We start from the raw sequence: 20,320 nt of genomic DNA, 5'->3' as shown, positions 1-20,320 counted from the left end.
GGCCCTTATCGTTTGACGAAGTCAAGACTAAGACCCTCATCATTTTCTTTGTATTAAGGACCATCATAGAAAGTGAAAACTAACATGTGCCACACAGAAAGGTCAACAGGTCTAATACCTGAGAACATTAACATTGCTACAATTTACCTGAAATTCATAAGCTTAATACCCGAGAACATGGCTATAATTTTAGGCCCAAAAGTAATAATAATTAGAACAAGAAATAAAAAAAATCAAATCTTTTACGGCCTGGGTTCTGTTTCCTAACCCCAATCCGTGAACCCGCTCCACTCACTATATAAAATTTTCATCGCCGACCCGCTTCATATTTTCTTCTTCTTCTTCTTCTTCACTTTCTTCTCAACCTCTCTCTGGCTGTCTCCTCTTCTCACCTTTTCGACTTTTTACCTTATCTGCTTCTTCTTCTCTATTCCATCTCTCTCGCCCTCTCCTCAGCGATCGAGGCCGCCGCTGTACTGCTCCAGGTTTATATTTCTCTTCTCTCTCTTAGAACTTTGTAACTAAGAAAATAAAGAGCATCTAAGTTCACCTCAGCCCACTTTGAAATCCCGGTTCCGCCACCGGTTTAAAAGCAGCCATTTTCAACAAATTATTAGTGCTTCATCAGCTTGGGAAAACATTTCCTTTTGAATTCTCTCTGTACCCATATAAACAAATTATAAGTGTTAGGCATACGGAAAACATTTACTATGAAGATCACTACTTTTCAATACAATTTTTATATCTTTTATGACAAACTTGGAACTCCGTATACAATTTTTATGTATTCATATCATGTGTATGTTATACTTGTGCTCACCGCTCAGAGTTTTCTTTGGAATGTGTAGGGAAGCTTGTGAGGTATTATAGTATTTGGAAGCAAAGATGCAGGCTTGTGGTGGAGCTGCAGTGATGGGTTCTCTTCAACAGCCCACTTGGACCAAAGGAACAATTTTTCCAAACAAGGGGCTTATCGGTACTGGATTTTCACATAAACTAAAGCTCACTTGTGTGAAGCCCGTTAGATCTTCTTCTTCTTACATTGAAGGAAGCTTGGTTGCTGGAAGGCCATCCTCTTCTGTCTCTGTGACTTTGCCTGAAATTGGTGGTAATTATACTCCAACGCTTGAACCAATATCAATTACTTTTATTTATTTATGGTTCCATTTATAATTCATATTGAAAATGTATCTTAAGATTTTTTTCTGTGATTTTCTTGGGTAGGAATACTTTCGAGCATTGCAAAGGTTATGGTGTTATAATAGAATTTTTAATTTCTATTTCACTTACTAAAAAAAAAATTCCTTTAACTCTGCTTCTACTAGAATGATATCCCATTATCATGCTTGGATTTGATGCTCTGCGTATTCATCTTTGGAGGTTTTGTAATCACTACTCAGTATAACTTCATAGTTTGATAACTCAATTCTTTTTTCAGAATAATCCTTATGAAAAAACAGCTTTAAAAGAAAACATGTAGTCAGCCTCGATATTTCCAACTTCTAATGAAGTGTGAAAGCAACATTGGTTAGTGGCAAGAATTATGTCTGACTTGTTCAGGAATTGTACTATTTGATTTACAGGTAATGGAAGCAGTTTTGTAGACAATGGGTTAAGTGAGGCTGACCCTGAGGTGCGTGCTATTATTGAAATGGAGAAGGAGCGACAGCTCAAGAGCCTTGAGCTTATTGCCTCAGAGAATTTTACTTATCGGGCAGTTATGGAGGCAGTTGGCTCATGTCTCACGAACAAGTATTCGGAAGGATTACCAGGTAAAAGGTATATATACTCAGACTTAGAGTTATGTGAGTTCAATAGGTTCCTTTCATTAAAATAATTATGCTTGGTGTAGCTCACTGTTTGATTATACATTTCAGGTACTATGGTGGCAATGAGCACATTGATGAGCTTGAAACACTTTGCCAAAAAAGGGCTCTAGATGCATTTCACTTAGATGGAAAGAAGTGGGGTGTTAATGTTCAACCATTATCTGGTTCTCCTGCTAATTTCGAGGTTTATACCGCAGTTCTTAAACCTCATGACCGTCTCATGGTAAGTTGTCCTTTTGGCTTTGTATTACTCTTGCTTATTGGTAGCTACTAACATGTGCTTGTAACTTAGGGTTTGGACTTGTCTCACGGAGGACATTTGTCTCATGGTTTCATGACTCCTAAAAGACGGGTATCAGGCACATCCATTTATTTTGAGTCCATGTCTTACCGACTCAATGAATCCACAGGTGCTGCATTTTGGTTATGGATAAGAAAGATATTGTCTGAAGCTTTACTAAGGATGTAATGGTTATTCTTTTGGGATGATGTTGATTTTTTTTCCTTTAAAAAACAAAAACTATACCTAGGTCTGGTTGACTATGACAAGCTTGAGGAAATGGCTGACCGATTTAAACCAAAACTCATCATTGCCGGGGCTAGTGCTTATCCACGAGATTTTGACTACCCTCGCATGAGGAAGGTTAGTATTTTAAGTCTTAATTTCCATATGCATAATGATATGGAATTCATTAGCATTTATAAACACTGTTTTTCTTTGGCAACTGATGAATTACGTTGAATTTACATGGGAAGATTGCGGATGCTGTTGGTGCTTTTCTTATGATGGATATGGCTCACATAAGTGGGCTTGTAGCTGCTTCTGTGCTTGCAAATCCTTTTGACTACTGTGATATTGTGACCACTACAACACACAAGGTATTGTTCAACCTCATGTATTTATATTTCACTAAATTTTTTCAAATCCCAAATGTTCACATAATTGCGTATACTTCATAAATAGCCTTATCATGTGCTTCCTTTGTTGTAATCCGTATTTGGATGATCTGAAAAATTTAATACATTTCTCTTCAGTCTTTGAGAGGCCCAAGAGGTGGAATGATCTTCTTCAAGAAAGATCCGGTTCTTGGGGTTGATCTAGAATCTGCCATCAACAATGCTGTTTTTCCAGGTTTACAGGTTAGTTGTACTTGTTTCATGATAAGAAATCTGATTTATACCTGATCATTTATTTGTTTCTATAAGTTCAGCATTTATATTTCGAATTTCAATGTAAAAAAGGATAAATGCTTGAGTTATTTATGCAGGGTGGTCCCCATAACCACACTATTGGGGGCCTTGCAGTTTGCTTGAAGTATGCACAGTCCCCAGAATTTAAGGCTTACCAGAATAAGGTACTGCAATTATGCTGTCCTCAGTGTAAAACTGGTCCAAATCATGTCCTAAGTCTGGATACTCTACCTTGTAGGTGGTCTCTAATTGTAGGGCTCTTGCAAGCCGATTGACTGAACTTGGGTATAAACTAGTTTCTGGTGGAAGTGATAACCATCTGGTTCTTGTGGATCTGCGGCCTTTAGTAAGTTCCTAAATTGTTGATTAATTTATTTGTTTTAAGTGTTTTTATTATTATTGTTGCTTGTATGAGAACTTGTCCTGAAATGCGGACGTTTAGCTATTGTTTAGCATTGCTTCCTATTTTGCCTTTTTTTTTGGGTTAAAAGCTCAGCATTTAGATGACTTAACTAGTTTTAACGTACACTTGGCTTAAACCCCCGCTCGCGCGGGGGAAGGGTCGGGGGGGATGGGGTTAGTTAGTTGGGTGGGTATTATCAAATTTACAGGTTCCACATTAAATTTATGATTGTATCCTTTGCATTAGTTCATAACCATATCTAATTTTCTAATGTTATTCGACATTTTCTTTATTAACAGGGTATTGATGGAGCTCGAGTGGAGAAAATTCTTGACAAGGCTTCTATTACCCTTAACAAGAATTCAGTACCCGGTGAGTGTAAGGATCTATTAGGCTGAAATGACTTGTAAAATGTTGGATTTGAGAATAAAGCTAAATTAGTAAATGAAAGCTTTACATGGAATATGTATTTGAACTAACTAGATACAATTTGTTTGTAGTGGATTTGAAATAATCAAGTGATCATATGAAATGCATGTGTTTTCTTTTGATTCAAATCTAGGCATGTGTTTTCTTTTGGTTCTAATATTGTAATCAAGCCATTTACATAATTTTACCAGATGGACCCTAAGCGTTTCAGACCTTTATGGTTTAAGGCTTATTTGGGCCTAAGGGGTACTTGCCTAGTTTTGAAGGTCCTATCGTATTTTGTTTGTGTAGTAGTGGTTTTTATTTGTCTTTCAGCTATTTGGCTTATACTTGTGATGTTTGATGAAATAGGCGATAAAAGTGCTGTAGTGCCCGGTGGCATTCGCATTGGATCACCTGCCATGACAACAAGAGGATTCACTGAGAAAGATTTCATAGCTGTTGCAGACTACATTCATGAGGGTGTGCAGATAACAATTGATGCTAAACGCGCGGTCTCAGGATCAAAGCTCCAAGATTTTATGAAGTTTGTAGCTTCACCTGAATTCTCCCTAAAGGATCGAGTGTTGGATCTGCAGAGAAGAGTTGAAGCTCTTACCACTCAGTTCCCAATGCCTGGAGTATAACTTGTATAGAAGGAAATGCAAGCTTAACTTGTCTGTGCAACTATTTCAAGGGAGCTTGTGGATGACAACTTTTAGGTTTGGCATGTAAAATCATGAATTTGCATGCTCTTTGCTAAATATTCATCTTCAATTTTGGTCTTGTGTGAAGATGATAATTAAATGACTAGTTTTCTCCTGGGGAATTATTTAGGGGGCTTGAATTAGGGATCCACACCTTTGTAGAGTCCTCTCTGGGTTGAAGTTTTATGATCCGAACCCTTCCAACACACTTTAGACTGTTATCCCAATCATCATTCCTCAGCTGAACGAGTCGAATGAGAAAGGTGTTAGCCGTGCGGTGAGCTTGGGCGGGACGGTACAGAGCTTGGGCACAATTCACGGATGTCAAAGTTCAAACAGCCGCTCATGATGAGGGAATGCCTTGCAGAGCAGGTATGAAGGGCCTGAACAGCACAAGGGTTGAGGTCCTAAGAAGTTATCTAATTTGATCCGTTGTTAATTTGAGTAACAGAGATTCCAATTGTTTTACTTTCGCAATAATCATCAAATAATAAACATGCCAATATTTTATCTGCTAGCAGTAAATGAGATTAAGTGAGATTAAGTAAACTCAAATTTGAAGAAGAAAAGAAAAATCAGGTATAGCTCAGTTGATTGAACTCTTTCATATCCATCCATGTGGACAGAGGTTTGAAACTCCCACGTGTCAAATGAATATTTGTGTAAACTCTTTTTCTCAAATGAATATTTGTGTAAACTCTTTTTCTCCAATCGTTTGTATAAAAAAAAATACATATTAATAAACAAATTAGTGAGTGTAGCGTTGGTCAAAGGTAGAATTCATAAGGGTTTGGAGATGAAAAACAAAGATATTGCATGCGCCGTTCTATTGCCTATTTGTTTATTTCATCAGTGCCCTGTGCTTTTGCACCTATATTTATTCCAACATAAATTTTTTAATTTGTTCCATCATTATTGTTATTGGCATATTATACAAATATTAGTATATGGTTTTAATTGGGCACTATTGTCTTTGAGAAGATAAAGCACATGACAATGACAAGGGGCCTAATCAAATAGAAAAAGGTCTTGATTTGCAAATCGGAGGTCTCAAGTTTGAATCCCCACGACATCATAATTGTGTGTGTGCGCAACATTTCTTTGTCACAGTAGATGGAACAAGGTCTTTTTCATGGTAGATAAAGCTTATCTTATTTAAGCAATATTGCCTTCTATAATATGCAATTTACAATGAGGCACCATTTCTTTGGTGCAGTAGATGGAATCAAATTTCTTTTCTTTTTCTTCTTTTTGTTGGGTGGATGCAACATTATTAGCTCCATGCGTTTTTTATATTCATCTTTCTGTTTTATGTGCAATTTATTAATGTGGCATTTAGATAGACACTGAAGCATTCTGCCTCTCGAATTAAAACACATATACTTTGTATTTATTGCTAAAACCAATCTAATCATACACACATAACCCGTGAGTCTCATCATATTATTTGTTTTAAGAGTTAGATATGTTGAGATTCGACACCTACCATGCGACATTTTTATTTTCTAGTGTTTGCAAATTGTAGATTGATTAATGATATTATAAGGCCTAGCTACCAGACATGAACAAATAATAAATCAAATAGATAAGCAAATTTGTGACATTTCCCTACAAGACACTGATAGAATTGTGTCGTTTTTGTGCTAGTTCAGTGTCTATGATACAATATAATTAGAGGCGGGGGAAAGCATTAAACCAATAATGATCTAATACTCTGTTTTAGAAGATAAATGACAAAATAATTATCTTTTTTTCATTGTCCTTTATCTGTTATTCAACAATTGTCGTTGATGAGGTTTGAAATTAGAATCACCGTTAATTGAATAAATGAGTATCGCTAGACTAAATCATCGTTGACATAGTTATAATCTATCTATTGTACCAATAATTTATTTTCCTTTTTTCTTTTTAGTACTTTGGGATGAGATTATGTCAAACAAAGTAGGGCAAATATTCAGTCATATTCATATTTGTTAGAAATGCTCATATTTTTATTATTCTCTAATGTGAAGGTATTTATAAAGAAGTACAAAAATGTATTAACCTTAAATAACATATGAAATAAATTCAAACTACTATAGGAAATAAATCTCAATTACAATAGGACTAAATAAATTGGCAAGTAACAAAAAAACCTAACTAAGTAAGGCATTAAAATCCTAACTAAGTAAGGACTTGCTAACAGATTCAACGATAGAAATTTGACCATGTAGGGAATGAAACATTCAGTAACTTATCTATTGTATTTAAACCCTTTTTATAATAATAATAAGCGATCCTTGGGAGATGGTATCAAAATATGAAACTAGTAAGATAATATTGTTTGTGGGAATTTTCTGTGTATTCTTGGTTGTATTTATAATACAATAATTCCTTGTTGGTCAATAAAAGTAATAAATCTTAATTCTATTTACAGTAGGAAATCAGAAATTAAAGTAAATCAATTATATTTAATCAAGGAATCCTTGGAATATAAGGAAAGTAATCATGGGTCCATTAGTCATGCCAACAGATGGGTGGTGCTCAAGGTCTTTTCTCTTGCTCACGGCTAAGAGGATATGTCACCTAATTAGACCGACGATCAAACCTATATATGTAGAGATACGCCTAAACCTCTAAGACATGGTCCGATTTTTATGCTTGTTCATCCTTCTTCATCAATAAAATACCATCCGAGTGAAACCTCTCTCTCTCTAATTGTCACCAACGCGTGGTCATCATTCAGTTGAAGAATTTAGTCATCCGATGAATAATAATGGTCATTGACTCATTGTCAATCCCCCAAACGTAACGTTGGGATCCAATACAAAACGCAAAACGCCATAAAAATTAACTGTAAATCAGCGTGCATACGTAAATCTATATCTGGATAGATAGAAAACAGGGATGCTTTGGTGCCCACCGTCGCCATCATCATCATATCACCATGCAATTTAATACATAAACAGTCGAATATGATCCCTACTCTTAACTGCTCAATTAAGAAAACGCGCTTGTACACTTTGCCATGCTTTTGTTTCTCTCTCTCTCTCTCTCCTCTCTTTTGGCGTTTCTTTGTTGTTCCTCCCTTTCCTTTTTCCTTTTTTTTTTTTAATCTCTTTCCCTCCGGGTCATTATTCCAGTGGTATAAATACTACCCCGCCTCCCATAACCCCACTGTACCAAAACCCCACCCACCTCTTTCTCTCTAATGGCTCTCTCTCAAAAAACCATGCTCCTAATATCTCTCTTCTTCCTCATCTCTCCTTCTCTTTCAGCCAAAGAGAACAAGTACCTGAGCAACACCACTTTTTCTCTCTCTTTCCCTCTCACTACTTCTCAACTTTCTCTCTCTCCAAACACATCCAAACCTCTCCATCATGCCTCTCTCATTTCAAACTCCAAGCGAATCCCAAGACTCATATCGTACAACCACAAGCTCTCCTTCAAGTATTCAATGGCTCCGATTGTTTCTCTCCCCATAGGCACTCCTCCACAGACCCAGCAGATGGTTTTGGACACTGGCAGCCAGCTCTCATGGATTCAGTGCCACAAGAAGACCCAGTCAAAGCCCCCACCTCCTCCGATGGCGTCGTTTGACCCTTCTCTCTCCTCTACTTTCTCTGTCTTGCCTTGTACTCACCCTATTTGCAAACCTCGAGTTCCCGATTTTACCCTCCCGAACCTCTTGCGACCAAAACAAACTCTGCCACTACTCCTACTTCTATGCTGATGGTACTTTGGCCGAGGGCAATCTCGTCCGAGAAAAATTTACTTTTTCTCCTTCCGTAAGTACCCCTCCCTTGATCCTTGGATGCGCTAAGGACACTAGTGATAGCGAAGGTATTTTAGGTATGAACCGCGGGCGGGTTTCATTTGCTTCCGAAGCCAAAATCACAAAGTTTTCTTACTGCATCCCCGCCCGCCCGGCTCAAACCGGGTCTAATCTGCCAACCGGGACTTTTTACTTGGGAAACAACCCGAATTCCGCGGGATTCCGATACGTTGACATGTTAACTTTTGATCCAAGTCAACGCATGCCCAATTTGGACCCCCTGGCCTATACAGTTGTAATGTTGGGGATAAGAATTGGCGGGAAAAAGTTAAGTATTTTACCCTCTGTTTTCCGGCACGACCCGAGCGGGGCGGGTCAGACCATGATCGATTCCGGCTCCGAGTTCACGTACTTTGTGGACGAGGCTTATACTAAGGTGAGGGAAGAGATTGTGAGACTGGTGGGACCGAGGTTAAAAAAGGGCTACGTGTACTCGGGGGTAGCCGACATGTGTTTCGATGGTCATGACGTGGAGATCGGACGGCTGATAGGAGATATGGTGTTTGAGTTTGAAAAAGGAGCGGAGATTGTGACGCCCAAAGAACAAATTTTAGCTGATGTCGGTGGTGGGGTCCGCTGCGTGGCAATCGGGCAATCCAGCAAGCTTGGTGCGGCGAGTAATATAATTGGGAATTTTCATCAGCAGAATCAATGGGTGGAATTTGATCTGAGTAATCGCAGAGTTGGGTTCGGTAGAGCCGACTGTAGCAGATCAGTGTGAGTCAATACAGCTAGCTGTTGAAGTTGCAAAAAGTCTTATTAAACGCAAGAGGACAAAAAGGTCATTTTCGTGATAATAGAAGGGTCTAAGTGATATGAACTAGTTTGGCATGGCCCATGCAATTAGTGGTATCAATTTAACTTCCCTGGTATAGAAAGTACTGTATCATGATGTGATATATGTTGAGATTAATATATATATATATATATATATATATATACGAGGATGTGAAATATAATATCACTTTGTCAAAATCATCGTCTCTTTCCTAGTTTATTTACTCAAACCCTCACTCACCACTTGACCTAACCTCGATCCTACAAAATTGTTTTGAATCTATTGATAATCAAGACGAGAAAACATCTGTGTAGGATGTGTGAGTTTAGTTTGTTATCGTCTCTTTTAATGAGAAAGGCCTTACAAAAAATTTAATTTTTTTATATAAAAAGATTCTTCGTTCCATTCATGCCACCCAATTTCAAACATCACCCACCCATGTCCTAAATGGCATGGTAAAACAAAAACAAAACAAAAATCTGTGTGTAATTTGTAAAAGCCCTTGTGCATCTTTCTTTGATGACAAAAATCAGGTGAGCTAGTGTGTATAAACATCGAACACAGATAAAGAAGACATAAAAGGAAAGGAAACTGTGGGCTCCACCCAAGTTGGATTCGTGCAATGAAGAGACGACGCTTGTGCCGACTCTACCTGCTCCTCCTTCTACATATATTCCCGACACGCACATGATTGACATTTTCTTCTTATCTTATTAATCATACTTTTGCTCTTTGATTAAGTATTTTATTAACATTACTTTTGAAAAAAAAATATTAAGGGCATTGTTCTTCTTCTTCTTCTTCTTACCTTTTTACCTGGTCACGTGGAACTTGCAAAATAAGTGTTCCATCGTTTGAAAGACATGATTGGCCATCTCAACTTCTCCCTTCATGATGAAGATGATGTGTGCGCTCTATTGATGATTGATGTGTAGTTTGTATGTACATGTGGCCAAAGGTCAGCCTAAAGCATCTCTCTCTCTCTCTCTCTCTCTCTCTCTCTCTCTCATTTTCATGTCATGGATAAAGTTGCAGTGATATTGAATGAGACTAATTTAATTTTATAAAAAAAATTTGATCCAACACTTGTCAATCCTGTGCTTAATTTAATTGGATCTCAATGTGCAAAGTATTTGATGAGGAAAACGTGATGGGGATCAAGACAAGGCCATATGATGGACGGTGAAAGCAACTTAATAAAGCAAAACCCTATTATTAGGCTTTTAAAGAAAAAATTACTACTCTCTCTCTCTGTCTATATATGTATATATATATATATGCTAGCTCTCGTGAAATTTGTGAATGATCATCATCCAGTCTTCTTCTGCCATTACATTGACTAAGTATTAACTTCATCGATCATATGGAGGAGGTGATAACATTGACATAAAGCAATCTATCTTCCAGTGCTTTCCTTTGCTCCCATTTTCTAAAGCCATCAATCATATGAGTATTGGTGTTGATGCGGACAAGTGATTCAGTACTTTTGAGCTCAACTTAATAATGTTTGGGTCTTTGAAATACTTTAAGGTCATCGGTAGAAGCGTCTGATATGCAAGATAAGAAACACTCGATAAGACTTAGGGCATCGATGTAATATCGGCTGAAGGCTCTCTAATACTTAAGTAAGGATTTAGTAAATAATCTGGATAGAGCGATGGCTAGTATACTGAAAGTTCTAGTTACCTTCATTTTGGGACTTGTGTCCATTTGTATACGCCTTGGGAGGCGTGCATGTGGTGTAAAATTTCGTTGTGAGACTATTGGCATTTACTATGGATACTCCACGTGTCCAGAGAGTGATCTTGCCCTAATCACGCAATCGGTAGACCTGGGTGCTGTGGGTTTTCCTGCCGATGCTCTCTTTTGTCCACGTGTCTTGCTCTTATTGGCTGTTGATTCTGGTGTAAACAATTGGAAATTTATATTGCAATATACTAATGCAATTTATAAGAAAGTTATAAAATTCTGACTCCTTAAAACACGATAATTAAGATTTATTAGTTAGAAGTTACAAATACCCCACAATAATAAAGAAAGTTTTATCCTTGTTTGAAGAAATGTCCTACATTAGAAAGTTAAGAAATCCAACAAGCGCTTATAAGGAGTTGAATTACTTCTTCATTCTCAATTAGTTTTGAGGTGAGACCTCAACTTCTTTCATGATATCACAAACAGATTTTTGTCCACATGTAAAGTCTAACAGCAACACTTACTCTCCGCATACATGTTCTACACGTGTTAACCCAACAATTATGAACTCAAGACAGAGGTGGCAGCTTGCTACTTCAAAAAACTCGGATCCTGTTTTTGTGGGGCTTGCCCTTGTAATGCTATGTGCTCCATCAACCCGCAAGCGGTCCCCTCACTGTAGGGCATTTGTCTGCCATCGATTATCTTCTGTTTTCTATTCTTTTGCATCGGATTGTCGTCATCTAAGAACCCTAATAATTTGAAGTATAAGACATTGCATATACGTATCGGGTTGTGTGCCCATGAGGGTTACAAGTTACAACTTACAATGCTTTGCTTTGGAGATTGTCCCATTTTTATTGGAATTAATTCTGCTTCGAATAGCTTGTACTTTTATCGAAGTTATGGCTAGCTAGAAATGTTGACCTAGTCCTTCAACTCCTTTTCTTTATCTTTATTTTTTGGGGCACCATCATTGTCGATGGCATGGGTGCAATTGGTATTCTTTGAGCTGAGGATGGATTTGTGCCTCTAATGTTTTGGGAAGTCCTATTCATAATAAACTAGATACAAGGATTATTATGCTTATTATGCTTATGCCCTATTTTAACTAAATAATATACTGCTATATTTGCCTCCCGGTATACGTGAGTAATAGCGACACCGGAATTTTATTTCCAGTAACTCCCAAATGTAGATGTTGATGCATTGTTTTTGAAATATTTGGTAGAGAAAATCCCTAGTGAAGTGAATTTGATAAAGTTGAACCACGTTTTCAACATTGGATGACCGGAGTCGGCTTCCAAGGGAAAAGGATGCAGCATCATCTTCTCATGATCATCAAAGTATGGTATATGTTATGATTGCATTTTGATTTTTCCAGGGAAGAGAGAAACAACAGCTGGCCAAAAGAGTTAGCTGCCAAGATGGACTGCTTTGAGAAACAATATTCCTCGAGAACCTAACCCTAAGCTGGTTCGTATATAAGTGAGGCACAGCTAGCTCTCTATCTCAGCAGCCAGGCAAGACAGATTTGCACGCCCTTATTGGACACTTCACTTTCTTCTTGCATTATGATTGTGATGTAACATATATACATATATATGCATGCTAGCTAGCTCTCTCTCTCTCTCTCTCTCTCTCTCTGTGCATGAATTGAATGCGCCAGAACACTTCTTTGATAAAGCAAACACCAAAAATCTACTGCTTTAGATATTGATAATAGTAGGCGCCTGCAAAGAAAGATTTTTGGTTTGGTTAATGGTCCCCTCCCTATTATTTTCCACGCGTTTCTTTTAAGATTTCCCAATTGCAAACGAATGAAAGCAAATAGCGCCAGCTTTCTCTTATTTTTTTGTTGGTTTGGTTCCCCCACCTTAGGTCAATTTTTGGTTGGTAAACGAAAATAGTGGAAGTCAGTGAGAAACCAAGGACAGTCCACTCTATAGTCGGCCCATGTTTGATTATGAACAGTTTTGATTCTCTGCGTTGGCCCATCTTTAACTTTTTGGTGTTTTTTTTATTTATTTTATTTTCGGAGATTCACTAATATATCTCAATATAGGAGTCTAAATTATATATAAAATATATACTTATATGAAATGAACTTTAGAAACACACCCAACTCATTTACAACATAACAAAAAGACTTTTAACTTGTTTTAAATTACAAAACTGTCATTGATTTCTTTAAACAAACTCAACCCTAAAACCTCATAAAAAAGCCCAAAACACTCAATAGGGTATTAAAGCAATTTAATAATCAAAATTAAATTTAATAAGGCCAGTTGTCATTTTTTAAGGGTTTTTTTTAGTTTGTTTATAGAAATTAAATGATATAGAGTTTATTTTAGTTTTAGTACTAAGAATGAGTATAAAATAACTAAAACCGTAGGCTTGGTAAACAAACCATAAAAGCTAACAAGATCTAACTCAATGGAAAACAACCTTCATTTCTAGATGAGTAATCTCGGGCTCAAACCACCATGGCGCCTTGGCACATAATTCGTACAACCTTAAATCTAGTTGGACACAATTGATATTTATTTGGATTTCCAATATTGTAGACTTCAATTGGTTTGATTAATGGAGTATAGGGTGAAGCATTAGTCTAAGGATTTCAGACAAAAGATAAAGCCTTATAAAATCGAAAACGAATGTTTGCTTTTGTCTTTCAATAAAACATATATTTCTAAGCAATTACATATTGTGAACCAACAGTTGATCAATATTGATGAAATTGTACACTGAACCATTTAAGAAAATGTTGCATAAACGATACAGCCTTCTGAAAAAGCAAATTGGTATTCACACACTGTCTTGATATATATACCCTTTTTTTTCCCACCCATTTCATTTTCCCTCTCCATTAAATTTTAATGAAAATTAATCTGCTCTTTGCACGCCTTATTATCCCAACAATACCTTTAAAACCGTAGTTTCTTTTCTTTGAACTTTAAATCATCCATGGAAGCCTGCACTCATGTGCAATAATTTCTTGTCATTGCCTGCATAATGTCTTGAAGGCCAATGCCATTTAACATGGACAGTAGAGCATCCTTTGATCATATTCGGTCGCTTAAGACTCAAAAAAGTGCTAACGCATGAAAATTGAAAAACACCTTGTCTAAGCACACTTCTGTTGTTATAGTCTGGCCGTGTCTGGATAGAATGTCGATGATCTTTCCATCCTTGATGGATTTGGACTGGCCGCTGCAAATATTTGACAGATTTCTTTTTCTATCTGATAGTTCTTCGGATTCCCTTAACAGTTTGATAGAAAAGGATTTATTCCAATGCTCGTATTTCCAACTGCTTTTGACTGCAGTTTACTTGTGTCAGAAAAACGCTTTCTGTTGTACTGTTGTACTGTTGTGGTGTGTATATGCAAGTCTCTCAAGTCACTAGTTCCTTTCTGTTGATTTGAGTCACTTTGAAATCCTTAAGTTAAGACCCAATCACCAGACCAACCAAATTTGACTTAAACCACTATTTTCCAACAACTTGCTCCAATCATCTCTTTCGGCGATCCTTCGAAGATTTATTGAATTCATTAACTAGCGAAGTGTAAGAAGCATAATCAAGAACAAGCCCTTTTCCACTCCGTAGCTTATCAAAGTCCTCGGGGTTTCCATGCTTGCAATGCCCTTCTAAGAGAATGTTGTATGTAATGTCATCTGGAGCCACCCCCAAATTAATCATAGCATCCAAAAGCATATTAGCATTTTTCATCTGTCCTAGCTTGCATAGTCCATTCATAAGCGCATTATAGGTTACAACACTAGGTACATAGCCATCACCCTGCATCTCCTTGAGCAACTTAAAACCCATCTTAACATCACCCTTCTTGCAAAACCCGTCAATGATCATCGTATATGTGGCATCATCAGGTTTCATGCCAGAATTTAACATCTCCCTCAATGTTCTTTCAGCGTCAAGTGTTTTTCCTTCTCTACACAATCCCGAAATAAGGGCTGTGAAAGCTACATTGTCAAGCTCAATCCCTTGTTTAATCATTCCCTTCCTTATCTCTAGAGCCGATTGTAGATCTCCTTCTTTGCAGCATCCATCAATAAGCGTAGTATAAGTGATCGTGTCAGGCTTCAAACCTGCTATATTCATCTCCTCAACAAGCTTCCTCGCTTCTTTCAAATCTCCAACTTTGCAAAGGCCATTTATGAGTGTATTATAAGTAATTAAATCTGGTTTGATACCAATCCCCAACATTTTCTGATACACTTCCATTGCCAAATCAATTCTTCCATTCTTACACTGCCCATCAATCAAAGTAGTATATGTGACATTATTCGGAACCAAACCCCTCTCACACATTTCATCAAACAACAAATTTGCATCGTCCAACCTAAGCTCCTTGCACAGCCCATTGATCAAAACACTGTAAGTAAATACATCAGGACGTGTTCTGCTTTCCTCCATATCTCTCTTCAACCTAAAACACTCCTCCAGATTCCTAGACTTACAATACCCATTAATCAAAGTATTGAAACTAACTACGGTCGGAAGCAAACCCCGTTTCCCAATTTCATCGAACACCAACTGGGCTTCTCTAATTTCACCTTCTTTACACAATTTGTGCATCAAAACATTGAAATTATACACTTTTGGTGGAAACCAGAATCTAAAATCTCCAAATAAAATCCCCAAGCCACAACGGGCGAGTTCAACTTGAGCATCTTATCAAGCAAACAGCCGCAAGCATGAAATGGGATTCGAAAATTATGCTTCCTAAGCAATCTAAAGCACTGGCATGCGTCAGAAACAAAACCACAATCCACATACGCATTCATCAAAGCATCAAATACATAATTGGACTGGTGGGTACCTCTAGTTTCGAGAATGGAAGCGAAGACAGAGGATGCAGTCTCCTTGCCCTTGCGAGAAACGACGATTCGTAGGAGGGACTGAGCTTGGGGATACATTTGGTGAGCGCAGAGGAAGTGGGCCATTGTGCAATAGGATTGGATGTTGTGGCGAAACGTTGGGTGAGAAGAAAGCCAGTTGAAGAAGGAGAGGAGAGAGAGAGGGGAGAGAGAGTGGGGGTTGAGGTTGATGAGGTTGATAACGTCACGGGCTGTGAGGGAAGGGAGGAGCTTTCTGAGAGAGGAGTCCAGAGGCTGAGAGTTTTGGGTGGTGGTTTTAATGGCGTCGGAGATGGCTGAGAGCTTTGGGTCTTCATTGTGAGGTGTTGGTGGTTGGTTGTACCAAGCGGTTGTGGTGGCGGTGGAGAAGCATAAGCAGTAATAGCAATTGTGAGTGTGGGGGGAAGAGAGAAAGCGAAGGCTCCTCCTTGGGATTTTGAAGACAGCCATGCTTGTTCGAGTCTGTTGCTTGCCATCTGCTTAAGAGCTTCCCAGCTCCTTTTTGTTTTTATTTATTTAATTTTTTATCCTAAACTTTTTATCACAAGACCATTCATATGAGGAAATTGACCCAGACACTATAAGGTTGCCTTTGTGCTCATAAGTAGTCCTAGCTGTTAGTTTCCATCCAAAAAATCGTTAAATTGTTGATGTAGCACATTTAGATCCAATGATATCATGCCACGTGAATTAAAAAGTGGAAAATGCTAGGCATACCACATTTATATAACATATTGCACATCTCTACGACACTTGTATTACTTTTATTAGAGAGGTGGTATAAATGATATAAATGCACATAACATTATCCCTTAAAAGTATAAGTATGAACATGTGTACGGACAATTTTTTTTATTTATAAAAAAGTATAAATTAACTTCGATAAATTTAACGCTCACCAATATGGGTGGGCATAAAGACCGGAAAACTGGAACACCGATCAGCACATGTGGGGGCAAATATTTTGGCAACCAATCGTGAGACACCAATAGGTCAATAATTGTGCTCCATTTTATTGGTCAATTGTTTAGACTTAAAATATACATAATACCATAAATTAGAGATTTGATCTTTATTAAATCTTTAATTGATTCAATCTCTCCATTTAAAGGAGAGAATAATTCCCTTCCATATGGGAATTAATATCTAAAAAACCTTAGAAACATTTTTTTTTTCTCTCTTACTTTTCTCTCTCTCTCTCTCTCTCTCTCTCTCTCTCTCCCACTTTGTCTCTCACACGGCTCCAGCAACACACATGGCTCTGACCACCCGATTCTCTCATACCGTAGAGAAAATTTCAACCTTCTTGGTTATTTTCGTATATTTCTTAAGATCATCTAACTGACTTAGGCATTGAAGGGCTTTTGGCCAACATCCCTTGGGTGTGCTCTATTTACTCTAGTCTATTTTGCAAGGATCGAGAAGGAAGAAAGAGAAGGAAGTTAGAAGGGTGAAAAATCTCTTACAAATATTCTCCCATGAGAAATTTGCACAAACATTTGGTTCTTTCATTGAGAGCATCAAGTTATACTTAACATTTGCTCTCGAATCAAAGGAATTTGTTTCCTCCAATTCATCACTCAACCGAAGTCTTCCAAATAACCATAGTTGGAAGCAAGCGTATAAGAAGCAAGACCGCTGCAATGCCACAAGCTTGTTAGAAGCATCCATGAGTTCCAGCCCAAGTAGATCAAATCTTCATTCAAGGATAGGTCCCAGGACCAATGTGCATGAGAGGTTGGGCCCACGATTTAATGTTCATGCTTGTTTGGCCTGCAAGAAATTATTTATGCGAGGCTAGGCCCACATGGAGATAAGCCTCACGATCCTCCTCAAGATGTGCGTGAAATAAGACTCTCACCGGATTGCTTCGAAATAGCCAATTCATGGCGACAAGCCACATGGAATCCATCGCAAGCTCAGTCCACCAATATGCAGCATAGGGAGGAGAGCCAAGAAGCTAAACCCCCGAGAGTCAATGAGGAGGTCAATCAGTGACGTCCAAGTCATGGGAGACATCGACGTGAGCCGCAAGCCTTGCGAGTAGAAGATGTCGAGAAACTTGTGAATGACGGACTCCAAAATCTCAAGGTCGGAAGAGACTTGGAGGATGCCTTGCACAAGGAGGTAAAGCAAGTAAACTCATCTCTATTCACCAATGAGATCGAGCAGGCAGCCCTACCAAGAGAATTCACAACGCCATCTTTCAGGCCATTCAAAGGGGATTCTGATCCCTAGAGCCATTGAAAGCATATTAGAAGTCTGAAGATGCTTTGATGTGTAAGGTGTTTGTAATGACCTTGCGAAGAGCAGTTCAAGACTAGTTGCATACCCTACCGTCCGGATCGATTAGTAGCTTTAAGAAGTTGGCCTTAGTCTTCATGAATGAGTATACTTCCCAACAAACGATGAAAAAACAAGCCGACCACCTGTTCAACCTGCATAAGAAGCTCGTTGAATCCATCCGAGACTACATCAAGAGGTTCAAAGTAGAGAAAGCTAACATCAGGGGATGTGATGACCCAATTGCATCCTTAGCTTTCAAGAAAGGCTTGCCAACTAAGCATGGCATGTACCACGAGCTGACTATCGTTCCCAGCCAAACACTGACAAAGGTCTTCAAGATTGCGGATTGCTACGCGCTCTGGTATGACGATCAAATCGCAGTGAAAAAGGCTGCTAAGTAAGTCGATCAACCCTCCAAGTAGGTAGGTCAAAGAAATGACAAGTTCAGTAACAAGAATAGCAAGCACAAAGCCCAACCACGTGGAGTATTAGTCAAAGTACATGAAGTTTGAGAAGTATTGGTCAAAATATAGTTTAATTTTTGCAATTGCAATTATTTTGGATCCTCGTTAGAAGTTGCATTTTGTGAAGTGGGTTTATACTAAGCTTCATGGTAAGGATTCTCAAGTCTCCAAGTAAGTGAGGCGTCACTCACTTTTCCTTCTTGTTTTCTCACCAAAGCTTGCAGAGGAAAGAATGGGTAAAGGTGCTGGTCAAAAGGTGATTTACTTCCATCAACACATGGGTTTGCTTGATTTTGGTGGTTTTGGCTTCGATTTGGTTTTAACAAAGATGTTGGATATTTACAGGACGTTGGATATTTTATAAGGTGCTGGGTTGGGCTATTTTGTTTCCAGCGGCTTGTGAGTTCTCTTCGTCAAGTTGCTGGAAGCTTTGGCTGATGTGGGATTTTTTCAAGTGTTATGGGCCTTTTCTTAAGGTGATTGGCTATTGAGTTTTCTCTCATACTTACCCATATGTTTGGGCTCAAGGAATGAGCTTGAGTTTTGGTGCTCCCAAGTAGCCCAAAACTTTCACTCCTTGGACCATCAATAGGCCTCGTGAATACTTGTAACCATCCATACCACAACCCCCTCAACAAGCCCCAGAAATTCGTGTGGCTTGGGCCCACTTAAGCTTATAGCGTGGCGTGTTGCTTATTTGCTTGGCGTGGCACATGTGCAATCGCATATAACGAACTCTTGCGTACCCAAATTGGGTTTCTTCTCAAGTTAGGTGTCGTACTATGCTAGAAATATATTTGGACCCAACCTTGGATTTTTTGGGCTTCAACAGGTTTCAACTTAGCTTAAGAGGATAGGCTTTTCAAATATAGAATAGGGCTTGGGCAATGCTCTAGCTTGGCCTTCCTTTATCTTTTTGTGCGTGAGCTTATATGGGTAAAGATGGGTAAAGGTGATGAGCACATGGAAAGGTTGAGGCTTATCTCTTTTATTAGCCTAGATATTTATGTAAACTGAATTTTAAGGGTTTCAGTTTCAATTTAGCAAGGCTAGTCCGGTCTCAAGGGCCGTACTGGAATTTCTCTCTTACTTACCCATGTGTTGGGCTCAAGAAAGTGGACTTGGGTTTTGGTGTTCCCAAGTAGCCCAAAACCTCCACCTTTTGAACTCTTAATGGGCCTTGTGGACCCTCGTATCCATCCACACCACAACCCGTTGAACAAGCCCGAGGCATATATGTGGCTTGAGTCCACTTAAGCTTGTCGGGTGGTTGGCACTAAAGGGAGTCGCTTGGCATGGCATGTTATTTGCGTGCTTATGCTTGGGCTATGTTGTATTGCAACGGCTAGGGGCTGTGTTAGATAATGCTTGACGAAGAAGTGGGCTAGGTAAGCTTAAGCATGTGACATTGTTAAACTTTACACGTTTGCATGTGAAATTGGTAAACCCGTATCATGACCTCCCCACATGCCAAATTCTAGTCTCGTTTGGCATGACGCGAATATCAAAGTTTGTTTAGGCACTTCGTAACCGTATTTGATGGGCATCTATGTCCATTTTATAGCACGGTAATGAATTGAGCCTAAAATTATACATGAACCTTCCTTGAGATTTTTTGGGCATCAACAAGAGGGTAGACTACATAATAGCTGACAACCAATAACGCCTATTAGTGTAGAGGTACTCGCCTAATCCCTAGAAATTAGCCCGATTTTTATATTTGTTTCATTCCACATCATTAATAAACTACCATCAACTTTGTGTAAAAAAAAGATGTTAACATGCTTGAAAATAACTAGAAAAAATGAAGAATAACAAGAACACCAAACTTAGGTCCAAATTGGGCGAATCCAAATCAAACCAAATTG

General features: G+C 38.4%; 3 protein-coding genes across 3 annotated transcripts; 2 read left to right on the top strand and 1 right to left on the bottom strand.

Moving 5' to 3' along the window:
* The first annotated feature begins 293 nt into the window (after positions 1-293).
* Positions 294-5,055, top strand: LOC103343996 (serine hydroxymethyltransferase 3, chloroplastic-like). The gene is made up of 12 exons (XM_089050361.1): positions 294-485; positions 849-1,108; positions 1,584-1,779; positions 1,878-2,052; positions 2,122-2,239; positions 2,360-2,472; positions 2,586-2,708; positions 2,865-2,969; positions 3,098-3,184; positions 3,259-3,366; positions 3,723-3,795; positions 4,204-5,055. The coding sequence occupies exons 2-12, from the start codon at positions 886-888 to the stop codon at positions 4,476-4,478; spliced, it is 1,596 nt and encodes a 531-aa protein (XP_088906487.1). The 5' UTR covers positions 294-485; positions 849-885; the 3' UTR covers positions 4,479-5,055.
* Positions 5,056-7,688: 2,633 nt separating this feature from the next.
* Positions 7,689-9,327, top strand: LOC103344067 (Eukaryotic aspartyl protease family protein). Its single transcript, XM_089051194.1, is given in 2 exon segments — positions 7,689-8,199; positions 8,201-9,327. Coding segments are annotated over 2 exon segments (1,344 nt in total). The 5' UTR covers positions 7,689-7,728; the 3' UTR covers positions 9,074-9,327.
* A 4,862-nt stretch (positions 9,328-14,189) lies between these two features.
* LOC103328803 (uncharacterized) lies at positions 14,190-16,228 on the bottom strand. The gene is given in 2 exon segments (XM_008231216.3): positions 14,190-15,453; positions 15,456-16,228. Coding segments are annotated over 2 exon segments (1,815 nt in total). The 5' UTR covers positions 16,153-16,228; the 3' UTR covers positions 14,190-14,335.
* Positions 16,229-20,320: the final 4,092 nt, after the last annotated feature.

Source organism: Prunus mume, linkage group LG4, assembly GCF_029339155.1.
Source record: "Prunus mume cultivar Tortuosa linkage group LG4, ASM2933915v1, whole genome shotgun sequence".
In the NCBI taxonomy this organism is placed as follows: Eukaryota; Viridiplantae; Streptophyta; class Magnoliopsida; order Rosales; family Rosaceae; genus Prunus; species Prunus mume.
This window is presented reverse-complemented; position numbering and strand designations above follow the sequence as displayed.

Excerpts from the sequence above, each read along its gene's own strand:
- LOC103343996 (XM_089050361.1), top strand. The coding sequence starts at position 886 with ATGCAGGCTTGTGGTGGAGCTGCAGTGATGGGTTCTCTTCAACAGCCC. Across the intron at positions 1,109-1,583 it reads GACTTTGCCTGAAATTGGTG|GTAATGGAAGCAGTTTTGTA; the intron begins GTAATTATACTC and ends TTTGATTTACAG. Across the intron at positions 3,367-3,722 it reads TTGTGGATCTGCGGCCTTTA|GGTATTGATGGAGCTCGAGT; the intron begins GTAAGTTCCTAA and ends CTTTATTAACAG.